The following is a 23,563-nucleotide window of genomic DNA, read 5'->3' as shown; positions in this document are numbered from 1 at the left end:
GGTCTTTTGAGATACATACTTTATCAGATAACCTGCAAATTTCTATCCTATTCGGCCTATACGAGATCGTGAACTTTTTCAGGTCCATTTCAAAAATCAAAGAGACCACAGTTGTTGAATATACAAATATGAAACTTTATTAAAAGACATTTATCGGACTTTACATAAAAAGGAAAAACAAATTGATTAGATAAGTTTAAAGAATGAAAATAAGAATATAACAAGACTTGTTCGACTCGAGCATAAGATATAATAGACAGCAAAATAAGTAATTACGTGAAAATAAACAAATAAACATTTTAAGAAAGTAAAAAAATAAGAAAAGAGATTAGTCCAAATCCAAACGAGTCTGCTGTTAGAAATCTCACAATCCGCCGAAGTTAAGCGCTTGTGGGCATACAGCAACTTTCGATCGTCAACATGTTTGTTCGTTTTTGCTTGCTTATTGTTGTTATTGTATTAGAAATAACATGACTAATTAGTTGGACAAGCGCCTTGCCAGATATCGCCATGTATCATCTTCGGTGTAATGCGCACCGCCTTCTTATTCACTTGCACATTGCGTATGCAACCCTTGAATGTTTTCTTGGTCTTCAGACCTGGCGCCTTATTGAAGGCAATATGACCGCCCAAGAAGAGCGGACGGTTTGTCTTTGTCACCGTCGAACCCTCTGAACCCACACCCGGGTGTGTGCTGACGTAATCCACCGCAATCGTAATGACGAATTTCGATTTTACCGCTTGCACATTACGCCAATTACCATCACAATAACTACCGTTATCGGGTAATGTATAATTGGTAGTGACGATATTTTTAGAATCGGATTTAACGGTGAACACTAGACTGTTGTCGATCAACTCCAATATCATATAAGCATTTTTGCCATGTACAGAGAAGAGCAGACCATCTGGTTCGCGAGCACGGAAATCGAAATTGATATTGAAATCAGAGCCGACGGTGAAGCGTTCGAACAGCTTCACATAGCTCGCCTGCTTGCTAAAGAAGAAACCTTGTTCGATTTCTGTTGAACATGGCACCGTATGATATGGTTCCGGTTCCTTCTTCAGATTCATATCATTGAGACGTAATTCCTTCAGACAACCATTATAGAAGGGTTGATCGTCTAAGACATAGTCGATTCTGTCGAAAACTTCGGCCTCCCAGAGTTTTGGTACACCGCCAAGGAAGAGTGCCATGTTACGCACATGAGGCTCATAACTATCATCCACCATTTCAGTAACCGAACCTGCCTCGATTTGATCGATAAAGAGGCTTACAGTGTGGTGTTTGCGTGTCACCTTAACGTTATGCCATTCATCGTCGTTCACTTCGGCTTTGCTGGTGACATTCACCACTTGCCCACCGATTTGTACTTGATGATGCAATTTACCATCCGCCAGATAGATTGCAATGTAGTCGGGTTGCTGTTTGATGCCCGCATAGAAGAGCAAACCGACAGGGTAGGCAGTCTTGAAATTCAGACTAATATCGTATTGTTTACGAAGTTTCGTGGGCGGCGCTATTTCTAGACGTTGTTCACGTAATGCGTAGTAACGATAGCCAGCGTCTTCGTAATCAACATCGAAATTGGGATTTGTTGGCAGTTTGCAACGCGGATCTTCGGGCACATTTTGTGGCCGCAGTGGATGCACTGGACCGGCTATTTCCAACGCTTCCTCGGGTTTCGATTCGGGTTCGGGTTCGGGTTCGGGTTCGGGTTCGAGTTCTGGTATTGGCTTAACCTTCTCTTCCAATTCATTTTCTCGTTCACGTTCTCTTTCGCGCTCTCTCTCGCGTTCAATTTCTCGTTGACGCTCTTGCTCTTGTTCTCTCTCCCGTTCTCGTTGACGCTCTTGCTCTCTCTCTTGTTCTCGTTGTCGCTCTTGTTCCAATTCTTGTTGTCGTTTAATTTCCTCTTCATCCACATTATCGAAACGCGACTCAATGACCGATGGTCGTTGTGTTGGCAGCTCTTTTGTTGTAATCACTACAGCTGGACGTGACGTCGTTGTGGTGGTAACAGGTGCCCTTGTGGGTGCTAATGGTACGGCAAAGTTACCCGGATACTCTGGCTCAGGCAATAGCTCATTTGAACCTTCTGGGTAGTATAACGGTACTGTTCCAACATCATAAGCTGTATGAGGCAAAAATTAGTTAGTTTTCTGTCAAGTCTATCAAATAAACTCAAATCTTACCTAAAATGTCTGTCGGACAGATATTGATATTTCCTTTGCGTTTCTCAGCACTGTCGGCGAAGTTGACTATCTCACCATTGATAGTGACATCACTAATGCAGCCCACAAAGTACGCCAAGGTCGGCAGTGCATTGCGTACTGGTATATAATTGTCTGGTAAACCAGCAAAGAATATATCACCTGCTTGTATATACAGACCTTGCGGTGTATAGGGTAAACTGCAAAGAGAAGAAACCACAAACTATTAAGATGGAGTTTGAAAATTATGAAGTTCGTACCGTCGTCAGCGGATCATCTTCACTCTATGGCCCAAACGAAAAAAACTGTTTGGTTGTTCTTTTAAAACTCTACTTACCGCTTATCTTCCGTATCGTCTATAGACAAACGTAACTGATCGCCATCATGCTGCACGGTCACCACATGCTCATCACCATCGTTTAAGCGTTTCGTATCCGACACAATTTCACCATCTATACTGCGCAGGGTCAAATATCCATCCTTCAGTGTGAGTCCAATATTCGCGCTCTGATCATGATTTGCACCATAGAAGATCAGCGCATCACGTTGACGGGTCTTGAACTTCAGATTCACATTCAATTTATTATTGGACGTAAAATTGGCTTTACGCAAGAAACCATATTCGTTGGGTGGATATGACAGTACTGTTGAGAACTTCTTCGGACAGCCAGGTTTAACGCCATGCGCGTGCACATTATTACCCAGATCCACCTTTGTACCCGAAATCGACACCTCATCAATGCAGCCATCAAAGTTATGCTCAGTAACCACTGAATGATTACGTTTGCCGGGGAAACCACCAAAGAAGAGACGTTTAGGTATTGGATTGAATTCTGTGGGACCGGTAGGTATGTCCTCTTGTGCCAACATCATGTCGTCTACCTTCAATTGACCACGTCTGCCGTCACGTTCGGCTACTACACGATGCCATTGGTCGTCGTTGTAAAGATCTTGTGTACCCGTCGACATAACATGATCGCCCAGTTTATAACGGAAGAACACTAGACCGTTCACCAGCTCCACCGACATAAATTGATCATTACGTCCATAGTAGAATAGCAAACCGTCTTTGGAATCTTTCGAGGCCTTGAAACTGAATTGTATGCTGGAACGTGCACGCAGATTATATGGCGCGGCTTTGAGTGCGACATAGCCATTACCGTTAAAACGATAACCGGTTGGTGGTATCTCTTCGGTTAACAATTTGTTACGCGGTTGTGCGCCTTGGTTGTTCTCCAAACCGAAAACGAAGTTCCACAAGCCAGCATGTTCATCACCAATACGCAGATCTTCAATTTCACCCTCAAAGGCGTTACTCTGTATGTCATGTGGTGGCGTGAAGTCAGCTGGTGGTGGCAGACCGCCAACGAACAAACGACTATTGCGATCAACATTGAATACATTATTAGCGCCCAACAATGGTTGTTCCTTCTTATGATCCACCACTGTGCCGTTCTCCAATTCTTCACGTATGATCAGTTTAGCATTAGAACCAGTGCGGTCTACAACTACCTGATACCAATTGCCATCAGCTACGTATTTCTCATTTGTAATACGTTCAGGTCCATTACCCACATCCATGGTCAAAATTGGATAACCATTAACGATCTCCACAGCCATGAAGTCTTCATTGTCTTTATTGGCAGCGGGTGTGCTGCCAGCCGACGAGGTTCTATTATGATTGCCCAGATACATTAGGAAACCATTGGGTTTCTCGGTCTTAAAGTATGCTGAAGCTTTAGTCTTGGTAGCCAAGAGTGGCGTGGTCTCGGGTGTTTTCAATTCCAAAACTGTGCCGGGCGAGAAGCGTACGCCCACTTTAATGTCATTAGCGATTTGGCGTGCGGTTTCAATTTGTCGTTTCAAATTCTCAATATCTTCACCCAACAACTGACCGGCCTCTTCGATATTTGCTTGCTCTTGCTCAATAATTTCCGCCAATTCATTCAACTTCGGTATGGTGTCTTCCGAGGTGTCCAACTGTGAGCGTGCTTGTGAGATATCTTTAGTCGTGGCATCAATATCTCTTGAGATATTACGCGCCTTCTCCAGCTCTTTCGCGGTCTGTGCACCTACGGGACGCAATACATCGAGCACATCTTCAATTATGTTCAGCGCTTCGGTAGCATTCTGATTGGCATTATTCCAGAGATCATGTTGTGTTTCAACCGGCAACTGATGCAATGCAATATTAATCTCCTCCAAACGTTTCTCTGTGTTCTTATTCAAATTCGAGATATCTTCTACTTTAGTAGCGGAAACATTCAAGCGTGGCTCCAACTCACTTTGTACCTTATTCAAGGCACCACGTGCATTTTGTAACAGCTCACCGGAATCTTTGTCAGCGCGCCCAGCACGATCTTCGATACCATCTGTGATCTCTGTGGCATTGCCGGCCGCAAATTTGGCTTCTTTGGTGAATTGTTGTGCTGAAGAGACTGCATCTACAATGCCACTGTAAGCTGTAGCCGCCTTAATAGCCGGCTCAGCATTGGCTGTCATGTGCGCGTATTGGTCGGTGAGATCGTGTGCGCGTGCGCTCAATTCATCAGCACGTCGTACAGCCTGTGCAGCCAATTCAGTAACCTCGTTGTTCTCCTGCTCCATCTCCGGTAGATCGTCGTCGATATTTTTGTTAATAATCTTCAAATCTGAGAGTACACCGGAGAGTTGATTGAGTCGCTTGTCGATATCAATTAGCGCCAAGTCAATATTCACAAAGTATTTGCCGGCTTCCTCAATATGTTTGTCAGCCTCTTTTTGCTGATCGGAAACAGTATCGAATTTGGAATTTTCAAAGGCAGCTTTGTTCAAATTATTCAAGCGTTCTACTTCGATGGCATTCTCGGTAGCATTGCCGCTCCAGTAGTAAAGGTCTTCTAGTTTGTCGCTCAAGTCCCCAATATCACTCTTCAGCAAGGTCAGAGCATCATTTTGATTCTTAATTGGCGCCACAAGTATGTCCACCTCAGTGTAGAGTTCGTTGGATTTATTCAACACTTGCTGAGTGGGTGTGGTATCGATTTTCGTCTCATTCAGATCTTTCAATATGCGCTGCGCCTCCTCTAGAGCGGCATCAATTTTTGTGCTAGCCGCTGTTTCTAGATTCTTTGAGAGCGCATCCACCGAATTTATAGCATCTTGTGCCTCCAATGCGCTGGCTTTGGCCTTTTCACGCAATTCGGTTGCATTCACTATCAGTGCACTGGCAATGTGAGGACTTTCCAAAGCATTGTTCAAACTAAAGTTAACCTGTTTACCGTAAATCTTTGCGCCTGATTCTATCTCGGCAACCAAAGTGCGTGCCGGATCCAAATTGATGCGTTTCGGGTCAAGATTTTGCACTTCCGGTGCAATTTTATCGGCCAATTCATCGTAGTAGTTCAATTTTTGACTGGTGAAGAAGGCTAATGCTACTGATTGGAACTCTTCCACAACTGGATCGATTTGATAGCGCAGCCGATCGGTGACATCCAACAAAGCATCGTGGCATGAGTCACATTGGAAGCAGCCTTCGTCCTTAACGAGCACCCAACGATGTGGACAAGCATCACAACGATCACCAATAACGCCCGGCAAGCATTCACATTGACCCGTAAACGGATTACAACCGAAACCACGCGAGTAGCCCTGATTACAGCGACATGGTTGACAACCTTCGTTCGTATAATTCCAATGATCCACAGCACAGTGATCGCATTGACGGCCCGTCACGCCTGGCTTGCAAATACATTTGCCAGTGTGTGCATCGCACTGCGTCGAATTGGATGCGACGCCACAGTCGCAAGCATGACAACCCAAACCGGAATCGTAGCCATAATGATCAGGCTTACACTGGTCACAACGATCGCCGATCACATTGTTATTACAGTGACATTTACCCTCGTAGGGATCACACTCGAATGTGCCCAACTCCTCGCAATCACAACTTTGACAATTCTTCAAATTTACCGCATCACCATAAAAGCCGGGCTTGCAAAGGTTACACGCCGCACCAGAGGTGTTATTCAAGCAAAGCAGACACTCGCCGGTTATGGTATCACAAGAACCCGGTTCAGCGGGATTGATATTACCCGAACATTCGCAAGGTTTGCAATAATCACCAGCCTTTTCAGGTTCGCCATAGTAACCATTTGCACAAGCTTCACAACGTGGTCCAGTATAACCCGGTTTGCACTCACAATGAATCTCATCACCCGATTCGGAGATCTCACAGCTAGTTGCAAAGTTATTGCTCTCATACGGTAGTGGACAGGCGCAAATCATGCAATCGTGTGGTGAACCGTATGTCGCATTGCCATAGTAACCCTCCTGACAGAGCTCGCAGTGTTCGCCAGTCGTGGCATGTTGACAATCTTTGCAAATGCCCGTTGCACAATCGCATGCTTGTGTGTGACCATTACACTCGCAAGGTATACAATAACCGCCATAAGGACCGTTAGAGTCACGATAATAGCCCGGTGCACAATCTTCACAGGACAAACCAGTATAGCCGGGTGGACAGTTACAACGTTCCACAGGCAAGTATTGATACTCGCCCAAGTTATCCTCATCCTCATCGGCCAACGTCAAATACGTATCGGATAAATATGAAATAAATGTTTGCTCCCAGTAATTAGCGCGTATGAAAATCATCTTGAGATCACGCAAAGCCATCATAAAGTCAGCGCGTGTCACGGGTTTGCCATCGTGTGTTTGGAAATTGGACTCAACCATTTGAACACGATTCCTGAATGCTTGATTACTTGAAGGTTGCTCATAACTTTGGTGTACGAGTATATGATTCTTACTCAACAATACTACATCGGGTGCGAGCAGTGGTTTGCCAGACAAACCGGTAGTGTAGTACAGAGAATAAGCGAGTTCACCGCCGTAGGACGCAATATGACTATTTTGATTGAGTAGATAATCAAGTACGCCGAAATAGACAATTTCTTCCGCTTCAACATCATTGACTTCGTGGAAAGAGAAATCCGCCTTCAAAGTCGTCTCATTCACCATCAGCTCGTCTTGTGGTATATCCCAAATTTGGAAATCAATGGTGTTCTCACTAAAGTGCGCGGAATTCAAAGTGAAATTTTTCAACAAACTCAAATTGTAACGTTTCAAGTAGGCGCTCTCACAACGTGACGTCCGCCCGAAACAAAAGCAAGACGTACAACCATCTGGATTGCTATCCTGCAAATTGTAGGTGCCCTCTTGACACTGATCACAGTCGCGGCCCACAACATTACTCTTACAGAAACAGCTACCATCAACTTTATCGCAAATTTCCGCTAGAGTACCAGCTGTGTTGCAGGTACAATGGTCACAACGTGGAAAATCGTAAAAACCATTCGAGCACGTATCACAAGCGCGACCCTCAATATGCTGACGACACTCGCACGAGCCATTGAACATGTCACACTGTTGATTACCATTTGCAATACCCAAGTAATTGCAATTACATTCCTCACAACCGATTATCTGATGGAAACCATATGTATTGGGCACACACTTTTCGCACATCTCGCCCATCACGTTCGGCGGGCAAACGCACTCGCCTGTATTCGGTTCGCACATGGCAGTGCTGGGGCAGTCACAGGGCTTACATTCGGGGAAACCATAGAAACCGGTGCGGCAAGCATTACACTGACGACCGATCACATTCGGCTTACACTGACACTGGCCACCGAAGGGATGACACTCAAAGCTGATGGAGCCCTCGTAGTCACAGTTGCAAGGCAAAGCGCCAATATTGTGCTCGGCTGTTAACGAGAATACAGCCTTCTTGCAGAAGTCGGTTGCGTTATGTGTGATGTGGAAGTGATCCTGACCACACTCCTTGATGAACTCTTTAGTCTGATCGAACAATTCTTCTACGAGCAGATCTTCATTGTACTGATTTATTGGCACGATTACCAAATAGTCAAGCCAGAATCCTTGTGGACGTGTGTTCTGAAAGGTGAAGTATAAAGCAATATAAATTTACAAATCTAGATTGAAATGGTAATATTTACATACCGTTAGCGTAAATTTGAAGTCATCTTCAATATCGAACCACCAATCTTCGCCGTTGGGATGTATAACACCGCGACAACCCGAACTGGATGGGCAATGGCTAATATCGAATTTACCGCTGTACTCATTTTTGGCAGTGGTGAGCGTGTAGAGTACATTGTATTTTGGATGATGCGGCTGATAGTATTTGACCAAAATGACGTAGCGTCCGGGTTCGCCTACCTTTGATCTGCAAATGAAAAAGGTGCAATATAGTATTTTGAGAATAAGTGGTATTTACAGCAGAGAGCACGAGATCCACTACAAGTATTTTGTGAACTTCTCACTTATATTCATTCACTCACTCAACAACAATGGTGCTTGTACTGTCTTTATTATCCAAATACACCAATTTGACACGTTCATCCAACGCCGCATATGGTGGCTTATTCTCGGCAATGCGATCTTCATGATCGGTTTCGAATTCAATTTTCTTTGAATCGGGTACGGAACGGAATTTCGGTGCAGCACATTGATTGTTGTGTGTAACACAAACCGGACTAGGTTCGATGTAATCAATAGACCACTTATCAACCGGTATAGCGGTAACAGAGATTATCGCAACTCTGCCACTTTCATCATAATCAGTCTGGAGTTGAATAGAAAATTATTAATATATTTCCAATCTTATAAAATCAGTATTGAAATTAATGAGAGCTTACCATAACAATCGCGGGCTTTTCATCGTCCTTTGAGATGTAGAACGCCATCTCGCGACTATATTCATCGATTATTGGCGTACGGCAAACCATCGAGTAGAGACAGGGATACAAAGTAGTTGTGCCATAATCCTCCTCATTGTTGCCCAAGCGCAATTTGACGAAATAAGGTTCGGGGAAATCGCGTGTGCTCACATAATCGATAACAAATATATAACGTCCACTATGCGGTACATCGACTATGTAGTTGAGTTGACGTTGTGTCTCGCTGATGACGGGAATATCGCCGACATGGCCAATAATCGCCAAATGCTCGGGATCGTCATAAATTTCGGTTGGATTGTTGGGTTTATTATTTGCGTCCATGATAAATGGTGTTGTACAAGGCTGGAAGCTATAAAAGGCAATACATTTCGGCATAAGTAAATTTTTAAATTTTAGACAATCCTTTCGATTGACTCACTCATTGACCGAAGCATATTTATAATGACGACAAAGCTCCATATTGCCCAATTCGCATGGGTTCGTAATTTTACGTGTTAAAATCGAAGCTTCATAGTAGGCTGCTGGCAGTAGGACGAAATAATCGAGCATAACATTCTTGTTCGCCTTTGTTGTAAAGGTATAACGAGAGCCTGGATCCAAAACGACCGGTGAGGGTTTATTGCCTTTCACGCCAGAGACTGTCACAAACTGCGGAGACGTCGTTGGACGCAAGAGCACTTTCACGCTAAAATATGTGGTATAATTAAAAATACAACAAGGTGTTAAGAATTTATTAAGATTTTACACACCTCTGGTCCACTTCGAGTGGATTCTCCGATTGTATGAGTATGCTAGCCGTGACATTGAATGGATTCTGATTCACATAACGTATAACAATGCGATAGAGCGAAGATTTCTTCACCATAAACTCATTGCGCACTTCATTTTGTATATCATTGAAGACGGCATAACCTTTGCTGCTGAAACCGGGGAATACATTTTCATCATATTGATAGCGTACTTGCGCGCCCGAAGGTTGTTCGCCATCCTCATATTCATATTGGAATTGATGTAAGGTGGGGAAGTAGTGTGTTGTTAATGGTTGTGTACAACCGCGACCCGTTACACGTGGATGACATTTACACAGACCCGAGGCCTTGTCACACTCGTTATTCTCCGAACCGCCTACATCGCAACTACAATCCTTACAACCGAATAGCGACGAGCCATCCAAATCATAAGTACCATCTTTACATTCCTTGCAAGTGCGTCCCTGTGTATGTGGTTTACATGTACATTGACCCGTCTTTGACAGACAAGTATCCAACGCCGCAATAGTACCATCGGTCCAACAGTCGCAAACTTCACAACCATCCGGATTGCTGATATTCAAATTCCAATAGAGCGGTTTGCATTCGTTACAAATGCGACCCATTACGCGTTCCTTACACTGACACAACTCACCGACCGGCACTGAACCACATCCGGCAAACTTGTCAATAACACCAGCCGGATCACAATTACAATCCTCACAATTGGGGAAGTTGTAGAAACCCTCTTTGCAGGAGTCACACAATTTACCACCAAAGTTCGGGTAACACGAACATTGACCATCCGCATTACAGGTGACACCCTCCGAACCGTGAACATCGCAGTTGCAAGCTGTATGCAAAAAGGGTTAGAAGTTAATCATATTCCAAGTTGTGTTCAGCGCATCCCAAAAAGACTTACGTAAGCACTCCGGATAGCTGTAGTAACCGGCGCTGCAAAGCGTACATTGTTTGCCAGCAAAGTTGAGTAGACAGTTACATTTGCCTGTGTTGTCACAAGTGATGGCCGTGCTGCCTTGTGTGGAACAGTTGCAAGGCTTGCAAGCTGGATAGTCATAGTAGCCAGGGAGACACATGTCACAACGTGGTCCACCGAATCCTTCACGGCAGATACATTGACCCGACTCCTTGTTACAGATTTCCGATTCTGTGCCTTGTATGTCGCAATCACAATCTAGAGAAGGTGGTGAGTGGAGAGAGAGAAGAAAATTTAAAATTACACTCATTTAAGAAATTTTTGACACTCAGTAGTTGAAAGAGTCTACGATTCCGCTTTCTGTGATGCCTTTAGCTGAAATTCTTCAGAAAAACACAAAGTCATTCAATACTTACATTGACACTTGGGGTAATTGTAGTAGCCGTCCTTACAATGTTCGCAACGTTCACCGCCAAAGCTGCTCAGACACTTGCACTGCCCACTTTCCACATCACAGTCATTACTGATGGAGCCGATCTTGTTGCACTGACAAGCTAAGAATTAAAATTATTCGTGAGACTTAAGTCAATTTGCTGATATCAATCAGAAGAAGAAACCATTACCTTTGCACTCTGGGAAGGCGTAGAAACCCTCAGCGCACTGCTTACAATAATGACCGGCAAAATTTATCTTGCACGGACATTCGCCATTGATGGCCTCGCAGTGATAGCCGTCGGTACCATTCAAGTTGCACTCGCACTCACGACAGTTCGGATAGCCGTAGTAACCATAAGCGCAGGAGTCACAGTTTGGTGGTTGGAAAGCCTTGCGGCACTCACAGCGTCCGGTGCCCTCCTCGCAGTGACCAGTAGAGAAGACGTCATCGCAGTTGCAAGCTGCAATTCAAAAATAATTTATAAAAATTTTATCCAAAATATAAGTGTTCCCTACTTACGTTGACACACGTCGGTCTCATTCCAAGATTTGCCGAATGGACGATAGAATTTACCCTTACACTTGTTGCAATTAATGCCCTCCGTATGGTGTTGGCAATTCTTACAAACGCCACCGCCATCGTAGCGTCCATGAATATCCAGTGATAAGCCCTTGCGGTCGATCTCCTCGTCGTAATCGCATTCGTTCGTGTGGCCGTGACAGTTGCAAGCTGCAATAAAAGTTGCAAACACATACATTTCATTATTCCGATATTTCCCTCTTCACAACTTACGTTCGCATTCGAAGGGACGTGCGTTGGTGTTTTGACGCCACTTCTTCTGTTCGAAGCCCGGACAACATTCGTTACACTGTATACCGCAGGTGTGATGCTGACAGCGACATGCCAAAATACGCACTGGACTCTTCGGATCTTTCACATCGCAAGTGTCTGCATGTCCATTACACATACAACGACCACCAATCGAGATATCCTTTATGGAATAGAAGTAACGACGCGTAACTGTCGGATCTTGACGTGCTACGGACATCAAGTGACCGAGTAAATTCTTCGTACGTAACAAACGTATGCGCACATTGGTGGCACGTGTCCACTCTTGCAACACAGTTGAGTTGAAATAGTTCGAGGCCGAGGGACGATCGTTCAGCAACATAACTGGTATTTCACCATTCTCCAGTGGCACAATACGTGAGAATTCTGTTGAGCAGATGACATCGTCATCACGTGTGATTGGCTTGTAGGAGTCTTTGCCGAAATAGGTGATACAATCGTGCACCGAATCGGAGAAATGCATCCATGGTGTCCATGATTTACCGTAATCGGTCGATTTCTCCAGTGTCCATAGTCCAGGACGTGGCGAGTTGCCCATACGAATGAAGAGATAAGCAACATGGAATTCCTGTAGACGAGTGTTAAATTAAATTCAGAATTGATAGGTTGAAATATGTGAAAATTTGTGTATATTTGTGATCATATCCGGTGGCAAACAAATAGTAGAGATCGTTGCAATCAAATAAGATCGTCATATTGCATACTTCTGGGCGCATTTTGTTCATGTTGTGCGCTACGTTCGGTCGAGTTTAAACCAACTTTGAAAAGAGTTTATAGTGAAAATCAAGAAGAAAAGTTTCGACAAATATTTAAGAACGTTTTCAGTATTATACCCTATTCCTAATATAATATCAGTTCTCATCGCTTCATGAACTTGCTCCACCTTCGCATCGAAAGTATACTCCAAATATAAACGATTCCCAATTTATTCAATAAATTTATATTTTTTCTGGAAGTATATGGTATATGCTACTCATACAGAAACGAATGAGGATGTTCATGGGCAGAAACAAAAAATCTTATTCGGAAAAAGGCATTTCATATTGATTTATTATTATACCCTGAACAGGGTATATTAAGTTTGTCACGAAGTTTGTAACACCCAGAAGGAAGCGTGATCAGTATGTTGAACTGAGTCGATTTAGCCATGTCCGTCTGTCTATCTGTATATAAACGAACTAGTCCTTCAGTTTTTAAGATATCGTTTTGAAATTTTGCAGATGTTATTTTCTCTTCAATAAGCTGTTCATTTGTCGGAACTGCCGATATCGGACCACTATATCATATAGCTGCAATACAAACTGAACGATCGGAATCAAGGGCTTGTATGGAAAACTTCCGCATTTTACTACATATCTTCACGAAATTTGGTGTGAGTTATTGTTCATAGAAATAATTTAATCTCCGAAAAAATTGTTCAGATCGGTTCACTATAGCATATAGCTGCCATACAAACTGAACGATCGGAATCAAGGGCTTGTATGGAAAACGTTTTTTTTACTTACTTTTTCTTACGTCTTTAGATTTGCTTAAACACATAGTTACTAAAAGAAATGCACCTGTGAAGGGTATATTAGCTTGAGTACAGCCGAAGTTAACGTTTTTCTTGTTTTTTGTTTTTTTTTTTTTTTGGTATTTTTGTTGTTTGTTTTTTCTTGTTCGGATGTCCATCAATTTAAATTGTCTAAATTAATTAGCAGAGAAGCAAATAAACAGTGAACACGCTTGTTTTTTCTACAACCTTATAGTAAACAACTGTATGAAAGGAGGACTAGTTCGTAACTAGTTACTGCTTTGTCAAGAGAATACATTTTTCCCAGCTATTAATTATTAATCCACAGGGGCTTAAGAGATCCAAAAAAAAATAAATGGTGGACTTTTTCAGCACTCAGACCTCAATTTTGAATTTTTGAATTTTTTTGAAGAAAAAGACAAGTCGTACGTCATAAACGACATTGAAAAGTGAAAAGATCGTTATAAATCACGCTCGATTATAAGTATGCTCAATAATAAAAACGATTTTTTTCAAAAATATTTATTTTCTTTGAAATGAGTACATTCGGGAAATTTTACAAAAACGAAATTAACATCTGCATAACACATGGTATGTATGACCAAGTAGCCGATATTTGCATGAGCTGAATAATGTGGATTAGATATTCCTCAGCAAATGTCAAGTAACGTATAGAAACGTATGCAAAATCAAAAATAACAGTAAAACGTGCGGTAGCTTTTAGAGTGAATGAGCGAAACTTGCCAAGACAAACATTATCAACTAGGTGTGAGTGCAAAATTTTAGACTTTGAATATAGGGAAATTTAAAAGAAACTAATATAGAGCGATATTCATGTTTTTATACTCGCATATAAAGACCACAAGCTAACAAATGTACACCATTAAATACAGAAATGCTGGGATATAAAATAAGGTAAACAAAAATGTCTTACCGGAAATCACGAAAAAAAAAAATTGTTGTGTATCTGAATAACTTTAATTTGTACTCAATTTGGCAAATTTTTAACCGTAGCGAATCGAACAAGCAAATGACATAAATCAAATAGATTAGCATAATGAAGTAATGGAAATGTACGATTCGTAATTTCTTTGTTCGATTATCACTCAAAGTGTTCTCCTTTGCTCTCTTCAATAAATACTACATATGAATACACTTGAAAGCAGAAGAAAAGTTAGCGAGTTGAATTTGATAAAAGAGAGTAAATATCTCAATAAAGTGATATTGTGATGGTTTTTTCAATGCTGCCAAGTTTCGTTTTACAAAAAAAAAAAAATTTTTAATTTTAGAATGGCTCTAATGTCAAATAACTGTAAAAAAAATGCCAATACAAGAAATAATTATTTATATTCGCATACCTTGACAATAGAATTTACAAGTATAATAAGGCATGAAAAATATAATTTTAGCGAAAAAGGAGTTTCTCTCTCAAAACGATAATTGTTAGAGAATAAATATATTAAAGTGATTTTTTCGCTTTTAAAATTTTCCATTAGTGCTACCACTCAGCTTGAACATAGAATCGTGTACCTTGAACTAGAAAACTGCAATGACTTCATTTCAATTTATGCAAATCGAACATTTGCATTGCAGTCACGTACCATGTATACATATGGATTCATCCACATATGCTCATGTTCGTTAATTTCTATTTTTACATACGAGTACATATGTACACACACATATACGGAAAGTAACCAAATATTCTACGGATTTTTCTAAATAGTTCTTGCGGTATGTATATTTGAGCGCCAAATAAGCTTAACGCACTCAAATTAATTTTGCTAAACAAATAATTATTGTCTGCTGTACGCATACAATTCAATTTTAGCAGCAAACGCTTCAACGGCAGTATGAAATAAGAATTCACAAATGCTGAGAACGACGATGAGATCACTGGCACACTCCAGACGAACAGTGACTCTATAAGCAATATCGATCCAGCTACTCAACACGAAAAACAATAATAACTTAGAGAATGTGAGTAACGAAGCTAATAAAAATTGCACAGAAAGGGTGTGACATTTGGTGCATAGAGGAAATAATTTATATTTTGCGAATAATCAAATTGATTTTAATTATCAAACTTATTAAAGAATTCATGTTTTTTAAGTAAAGTAAGACCTTTTTTAATACAAAAAAAAATAGATTTAATTGATTTTGTAGATATGGTTAATCCATATGGATTCTTCTAAGCTTAAATTTTTTAATATTGTTCAAAAATAAATAATACATAAGCGAATAAAATTTATAAAAAAAAATTATAAAAATTGTATAACCTCCTAAAAGAGCACCCTTTACTCTATGTAAACATAGACATATACAAATTTATATGCAAAATAAACAAATTTTAAGAATTATATGAAGTATGAGCAATCAGCATAACATGCATACATATATAATTTACGAAACATACATATGCATATAGCCAGCTACATTAACTGTAAATATGTACGTAGAAGTATGCAATTCGTTTCGAACTTGTTATGGAAAGCATATTTAATGCTGAAAGCCACTTTAACGCTCTGTAAGCATATTCCACATATCCGATTGCAAAAAAAAAAATTGTCGATCAGTGTGCAAAAATAAAAACAAACAACAAAAAATTAAAAAAAAAAAATCAAAAATAAACACGCTCTCAAGCAATTGAGCTGAGCGCATTATTATTCATTTTTTCATTTTTTTCAGCAATTAAAATGAGCTATAAAATAAGCATTTAGTTCGTTAATTCTTCGTTTGTAATTAAAACCGTTGCATGAGATAAGCGCTGCTGCTGCAGGCATGCAGCGGATGTGTAGCCGAGTGCACTAGCACATCCACACATATACATATTCATATGTTGATATGCCACACCAGCCAATCTGAGAACATGTTTACACTTATGAGTAAGTGCATAATTGTTGTTGTGAGTATGTGTGTGTGTGTGTGTGTGTGTGTTTCCGCACTTCAATGTTAATAACTGCTTGTGTTGGCGTTAAAAATTACTTTATATCATCAGCATTGCTATCTTGTTGCAGTTTAACGCGTCTGTGGCATGCCACATGATCAATGTTGTGTCTAGTTGGTATGCATAAATATTTGCTTATGAATGCATGCTTTATGTCGTCTTTGATGGTTTTTCATGCATACCCAATTGGAAAATATTCAGAATTTAAATGCTGTTTTCAGCTCTGTCGTATTTGTATGGTATTGTAAATTTTCAGCATAATTTCTACTGTTCTATTTCAAAAAACTGTTAAAAATGTATTTATAGTGCTGATATCCTCAAACCCAGGAAAACTCAATCTTTAATTTCGTTACTGAATTCTTTTTGTTAGAGATACTCACTCTCACTGACTATCTAGAATTCTTATAAAGTATTTTTTTTTTTTTCAATTTCTCATATGGGATACAGATTTCTTTCTGGGTATGTGAAAGATTCTTAAACTATACACTATGATACATAAAATATGATTTTTTATAACTTTGTGCGTTAAAAATTACTTTATATCATCAGCATTGCTATCTTGTTGCAGTTTAACGCGTCTGTGGCATGCCACATGATCAATGTTGTGTCTAGTTGGTATGCATAAATATTTGCTTATGAATGCATGCTTTATGTCGTCTTTGATGGTTTTTCATGCATACCCAATTGGAAAATATTCAGAATTTAAATGCTGTTTTCAGCTCTGTCGTATTTGTATGGTATTGTAAATTTTCAGCATAATTTCTACTGTTCTATTTCAAAAAACTGTTAAAAATGTATTTATAGTGCTGATATCCTCAAACCCAGGAAAACTCAATCTTTAATTTCGTTACTGAATTCTTTTTGTTAGAGATACTCACTCTCACTGACTATCTAGAATTCTTATAAAGTATTTTTTTTTTTTTTCAATTTCTCATATGGGATACAGATTTCTTTCTGGGTATGTGAAAGATTCTTAAACTATACACTATCATACATAAAATATGATTTTTTATAACTTTGTTGCCATATGGGATTACAAAGATTGTTGCTCATTAGCATGCGGCGATAAATATAAAAGTACGAGCATTTGAACAATTCATTGGATGAAGGCAGAGATAATATGAACAAAAGAATAAAGATCATAAATAAGATGTTTTTGACTGAATTTTGGAGAAAAATAAAAATACGTAACTTTTGGGGACTCCATTTCATTGGCAGATTTGCCACCTGCTTACCTATTTTTGTACCCGAAATTAAAATATCCGAGGTATGAACCCTGACTATAATGAGACCATAAAACAGAAAACCAAATTCCGGAACCTCCATATTCGGATAGATTTCGAAACAAGTATAAATCCATTCTAAGCTTTTTATAGCAGAAACCAGTGGCTGTCTGTTTTATATGGTGATTGGCAAAAAATAGTACCCAGCTCCGACGCTTCAGTCGCACTAATTTACCAAAACACAAGCTGCTGCGTATTTTTGTTTCATAGTGTATTTTTACATTCATACAATAAGCTCAGTTGAGGACTTAAGGCGTTAAATTAAAACACACAACTGTACATCAAATATAGTGCATTAATTTTGCCTGGCGACAATGTCCAAGGCTCGCAAGACCTCGCGATAACGAGCAAACACATGTTCATTCTCTTATACATACATATACATTGGTATTCATAAGCGTCTAAATGTTCAAATTGTGATTTTTATGAAAGCATAAACCATAAATAGCAATCATAAATGCTCGTTTAAGTCATAAATGTCTACATACATATATTTATGTAAATGTGTGTGTATTTCAGAAATGTTGTCTAGAAGGGATATCCGTTATTTCGCCATTTCTCAAACGAAAAGGAAACGAAACTCACATATAAATGTACATACATACATATATATGTAGATATTTAGAGAAAAAACTCTATTTTTTTAGAATATGAAATATATCCATTACATTGGGTAGATACAATAAAATGGGGTGTTGTGGACCATATGTACAAAACAGGTCTTTGATATAAGAGATGGGAATCGGGAGTTGTGTTTTTATCATTAGTAAAACTGCAGAATAATTTATGCTAGGTGAAGACTATATGTTGTAATATAAAAAAGTATTATAAAATACAATCAACACCAAACTAATCTATAGAAATATGATTTTTGCTGGAAAGAAGAAATCGGAGTTCAAAGAAAACCCTTTGAGGAGTAACGAATACCAATTAATTTTTATGAGTAGATGACCTACGAGTTGCCTAATGTTATTTCGCTGAGAAAGAGTAGAGTTTCAGACTGGTTCAAGACATTTATTTATATACATAATAAGGTCAATTTACATATATGCTAAGCCAACAAATTTATTTGGATTTCATTGAGGATTTTCACGCTTTTGTCGAAATAATATTGTTTCATTTACTTAAATATGATCACTGAAGCAAATAAGTTCAAAATCATGTATATTATAGAAAGAAAATCTTGGTACACTTATATTTTTTACTGGTTTAATAAAACACTGCAGTATATTTAAAAATTAATATTATAGTGCCAATGAAACACAGCGAATATTGTGTGCCACCATTTCCGTTTGCAAGCGATAAGAGTTGCTACTAACGGAAAAGGGAATATGAAATGAATATACTCAATCCGTCATCTCTTTGTTTTATAAATGAATGAAAATTAAAACTAAAATGTATTTCCCGTAAAAAACAAATTAGATCCTTAGTGATAAACGTAATTTTCAAACAAATCGTACTAGAAAACCTACATGATTTTATGGATTATGATTGAAATTACAGCATTTTCTAAGTATTTAAAATTTAAAAGCAAATATAAAATTATAATATCTCATATTGTATGAAACCAAGCCACAGTTTTCTAATCCAAAGCAGCATTTGTCGCTCAGCATAAACTATTGACCTCTTCTGAAACAAGAACTAGCTGATAAGCTTTATGTTTAATGGCCTACAATGAATTGAGCTCATAATCACATAAAGGCACACATTCTTAAATAGATACATTGAAATGTAAGTGAGTTTGAAAGTTGATTTATTTTATTGCTTATCAACTGGCACTTCCTTTGACTGAAAACCACTCGACTTAAGCGAACTTATAAGACTTCATTTAAACACGACATTTGTATGAGTAGGAAGAGTAAATAGAACAGATTAAAATGCGGCATACACAATGCTCTAACAGAACGCAAAACAGAAAGTAAGCAAGCATACGCACTTACTAGTGGATAGATACTTTAGTTTAGATGTTAGAGGCCTGTAGGAAAAATATTGAGGGAAATTATTTTGTTTGGTTTATAGGAAGATCAGAAAGATGATTTTAATTGTGGTAGTTTTAAGAATAATGAATTTTACAAATTTTGTCTGGAAATGGTGTTAGAGACAGCTCATATTTATTCGTTATTTACTAATGACATTCATATAAAAATGAATCTCAATGAGAGTGAAATCAAGTACAATGCTTCAAATAGTTTTCTTTAAACACACGCTAAATATTGGTTATTAATGCTTTTGAAGAATTTTCCATATTTTTAGACTTTGAATCCCTTTTTGGAATAACTAAATCAAAAGTAACAAAGTTCCCCTTATTGTGGATAACTGAGAAAGCATCGAAGAACATTTTGATATATGAAGAAACGATTTTTGAATGAATACAATACAATATACAATACAATGTAGGAAGGAAATAAACTGAGTTTCCACTTCAAAAACTCATTTTTATTCTACCAATAAGTTTAATTTGTACCTCAAACCTCTATCTACAGCCATATTATAGACCGATCTACAGCCTAAATTTCCTACAGGGTCTCCTCACGGGTGCTTTCAGTAAAGATTGTGGCAAACAACAAAGTCGAAGCAAACATTACGAAAATGCGTTAGTGTGTGTAAGCATGTACGCTTATCACAATCTAGTGGAGATCGCAGCACAATGAACTTATTTAATGTAGTGCTACATTTTTTAAGGAAACAAATATTTTTTTAAATATTGAAATGAAATAAAAATGTGATTTGGAGCGAAATTTTCGGCTTCAACTAACCCGTAGTGATAACCTCTATAGTTAAATTTAGTACCAAAAATATTTGAATTCTCAAAAAGAATTGCTTGTGGACAACGAACTGTAAGCAATTTATGAAAGCAAATGCGGTGTTGTTACTTTTTGCACTCATTAAAGCGTTTTTTACACAAATTTTGCTTTCTCAGCAGGTTTTCACCAGCTTTTACCCAGAAAATATATACACAAGCACATTTCTGTATAAGTTTGTATTTTCATTATCTCCAAGATGCACCTTCAAATCAAGTTACTCCGTATCTTGTGACAGTCTGACATTTAATCACCGACCAGAACAGGCCACAACAGACCGGTAAATATGCGGACCAGCGCGCAAGTTAACGGAAATTCGATGCGTCTGTGGCGAGATGTTAGGCATTTTGTTGCCTACGCTTCTCACACTTTAACTCTTTCTACAATATTTCGCTTAATATGCATTTATTTTGACTCGCCTTCGCTTTGGTGTTGCTTTTTTGTGGTCCTTTAGAAGTTGTCTGCTTTGAAGTTGACGTTAATAAAATAAGAAAATCGAAATAAAGTAAATAAAAATGGGAAAAGGTCAACCCAAAGCAGAACCCGAAACTGGACTAATTTTTATGACCCAACTATACGGGTTGCTACAACGCGACGTGCCACATGCGTAGCACATATGCACGGTCAGACTGCCAGACAAAAGTGTGTGCCTGCCCATTAGCTGCCACAACGTTTAGCCACCGCATATTCCACATTCTTAAGCGGCTTACTTTGGCTGGCTGCCTTGCAACATGCCAACAGCGCTGCATCTTCTCCTTATTCCCTACAACTTGTATTTGTTGTTTTGATTTTATCGTGATATATTTTTTTTTGGACTGTCGATTTGTCAGTTCGTCGCGTACGTGATTGTGCATTTTAAATGAGCAGCAAAAATTTCGGTTTTTTCTTACTATTTCAGAAAATATTTCAATTTTTATTTTGTGTATTGCATTGCTCATTCTCCACCACAATGTGGTTTTGTTGTTGCCACCAATATATGCTTTATTTACAATGTATGTTTTCCTCGAAGCACTTACCTGTCCGAAATCGATGGTCAGATTAACCTCATTGTATTTCATGCCACGAGAGAGTGGCGGACTCTGCCACCATGCCTCAGTGCCGTCAATAGCATACTCGGCGGCGTGGTTCTTTTCGGGTATACTGGGATCACAATAGTCGCAGACCTGCAAAAGTTGATGGAATATATAATAGACTTTTTAAAGAGAGCGATATAAATTAAAAACAAATCATAGACAAAATTCAATTTGGTACAAATAAATGCATATCCTTAGATTTCTTCTACGGTTTCGAAACCCCAAAAACTAGGCCTCCGATATATGTATGTAGTTATTGTACGACCAAGGAAATAGGAAATATTTTAATATCTATATATTTGAAATCTGAAAACTGCTTTGAGATTTAATTTTAGCTTCTCTTTTTGATTTTCGAATTTTTCGGAATCGAAAGTTTTGTTTGATATTTTCTAATTTCTATATTTTTGCAATCTGAAAACTGTAGAAATTTGGATCCTTTTCTTGAATTTCGAAATTTATTCGAATTCGAAATTTTTGTTCCGTATTTTCTAATTTCTATATTTTTGAAATCTGAGCACTGCTTTGATGCTTAATTTTAGCTTCTCTTTTATAATTTCGAATTTTTCGATTTCGAATTTTTTTTCGTCATTTTCTAATTTCTATTTTTTTGCAATCTAAAAACTGCTTCAAAGTATAATTAGCTTCTTTTCTTGAATTTCGAAAAATTTTCGAAATCGAAATTTTTGTTCGAATTAAATTTTTTAATTTTTTTCAGCTCCAAAAACGAATTAAGCTATTGTTTTAAAGCATTTGTAAACTATTTCAAGCAAAATTTTCCTTCAAATTATTTTTTTTTATTTTTTTACCGACTGTGAAGAATTTTCCATTAACTCTTAAGTATTTTTTCCAGCAAATGTGCACAAGATACACAAAATATGCTATATTCCAGCCAAAAATAGCCTGAAAATAATTTTTGAGTCAAACACATGTTGCTAATATGTGTGTTTGATATTTGTTCTACTATTTTTTCGACTATTCATATACTCGAGCACATATGTTTGCCGACAGTAAATGACTTAGACAAATAAAAGCGCAAAATTAAATTTGCTTAGCCATTAGATCAGCATCAAGTAAGATAAAAAAAGATTAAATCAACAAAAAAATGCGCTCATCAAGATAAACAACAGTCAATTAAGTAGTTGTATGTATACGCTAAGTTTGAGTAGAGGACCTCTAGTAAGAAAAAATTTAAAATTTTATGTTTCAAAAAATTTAAAAAAAATTTCAAAAAGGGCTAAATTTTATTATATTTTTTAATATTTATCTTAAAAAAAAAAATAATAATATTTTTTTAATAATTTTTTTTTATATAAAAAATACTTTAGTGCACCCTCTATTCCTAAGAAACGTCAATAACACCGACTTCCGGTCTAAAATTCACACACATTCATGTGAACAATTAAATCACATCAGACACCACAATAAATCACTATACTTATTGTTTGCTCTTCTCATCTCACTCATCCTTACCTGTCCTTGAATAACCGAATAAGCGATGTGATCATTCTCCGTATTAGCGCCCACCAATTTACAATACAATTCCGGTCCATCGGTGCCCACACCGCATGTGGCCGACGCATAGACCTGACGTCCTGTAGCCAAATTGAAGTACGGTGGTGTTAGTTCGGCCAACACCAGGCTGCCACAGCAAGCAATGAGTAGTGCACTGAAAAGTGCCACACCCACGCTGCCGCCGCTACGCCACCATTGTGGCTGCGCCATATTACAGTTCAGTGTTTATTCGTTTTGTTGTTGTAATTATTAATCCTTTTGGCGCACCAATACACATACACAAACACCGCTAAGCGGAAGTCCTTGCTTTAATGCGCTCACTAAGCTTTCCGTCTCTCTCACTCTCATACAATTTCACTTTTAACACATTTTTATGGCACAATTTTTATTTTTTTTTTCACTTTTCACTATTTTTTTCTATTTCTTCACTTTTCACTTTTATTTATTGGAGCTCATCCATTTATCCAACCGTCTGGATGGCCCTTCCGCGAGCAACTGAATTCGAA

The 23,563-nt window shown here is 38.5% G+C and overlaps 1 protein-coding gene across 1 annotated transcript; it reads right to left on the bottom strand.

Annotated features, from left to right (window-relative positions):
* Positions 1-111: 111 nt before the first annotated feature.
* Positions 112-23,563, bottom strand: LOC105211157 (laminin subunit alpha). Its single transcript, XM_011182491.3, has 15 exons — positions 23,016-23,563; positions 21,489-21,635; positions 11,872-12,496; positions 11,599-11,808; positions 11,267-11,539; positions 11,060-11,197; positions 10,629-10,901; positions 9,707-10,559; positions 9,376-9,642; positions 8,916-9,306; positions 8,559-8,842; positions 8,218-8,443; positions 2,552-8,151; positions 2,197-2,414; positions 112-2,135 (listed from the first exon to the last, which is right to left on the bottom strand). The coding sequence occupies exons 1-15, from the start codon at positions 23,265-23,267 to the stop codon at positions 475-477; spliced, it is 11,418 nt and encodes a 3,805-aa protein (XP_011180793.1). The 5' UTR covers positions 23,268-23,563; the 3' UTR covers positions 112-474.

This window comes from Zeugodacus cucurbitae, chromosome 4 (assembly GCF_028554725.1).
Source record: "Zeugodacus cucurbitae isolate PBARC_wt_2022May chromosome 4, idZeuCucr1.2, whole genome shotgun sequence".
In the NCBI taxonomy this organism is placed as follows: domain Eukaryota; kingdom Metazoa; phylum Arthropoda; class Insecta; order Diptera; family Tephritidae; genus Zeugodacus; species Zeugodacus cucurbitae.
The sequence above is the reverse complement of the archived record's forward strand: the minus strand, read 5'-3'. Positions and strand labels throughout refer to the sequence as shown.

Bases quoted from the DNA above. Each gene is read 5' to 3' on its own strand.
- LOC105211157 (XM_011182491.3), bottom strand. From the start codon at position 23,267: ATGGCGCAGCCACAATGGTGGCGTAGCGGCGGCAGCGTGGGTGTGGCA. The intron at 11,198-11,266 runs GTAATGGTTTCT...TTTAATTCTTAG, and splicing joins CGCCTTCCCAGAGTGCAAAG to CTTGTCAGTGCAACAAGATC. The intron at 8,444-8,558 runs GTGAGTGAATGA...TTTCATTTGCAG, and splicing joins ACAAGCACCATTGTTGTTGA to ATCAAAGGTAGGCGAACCCG.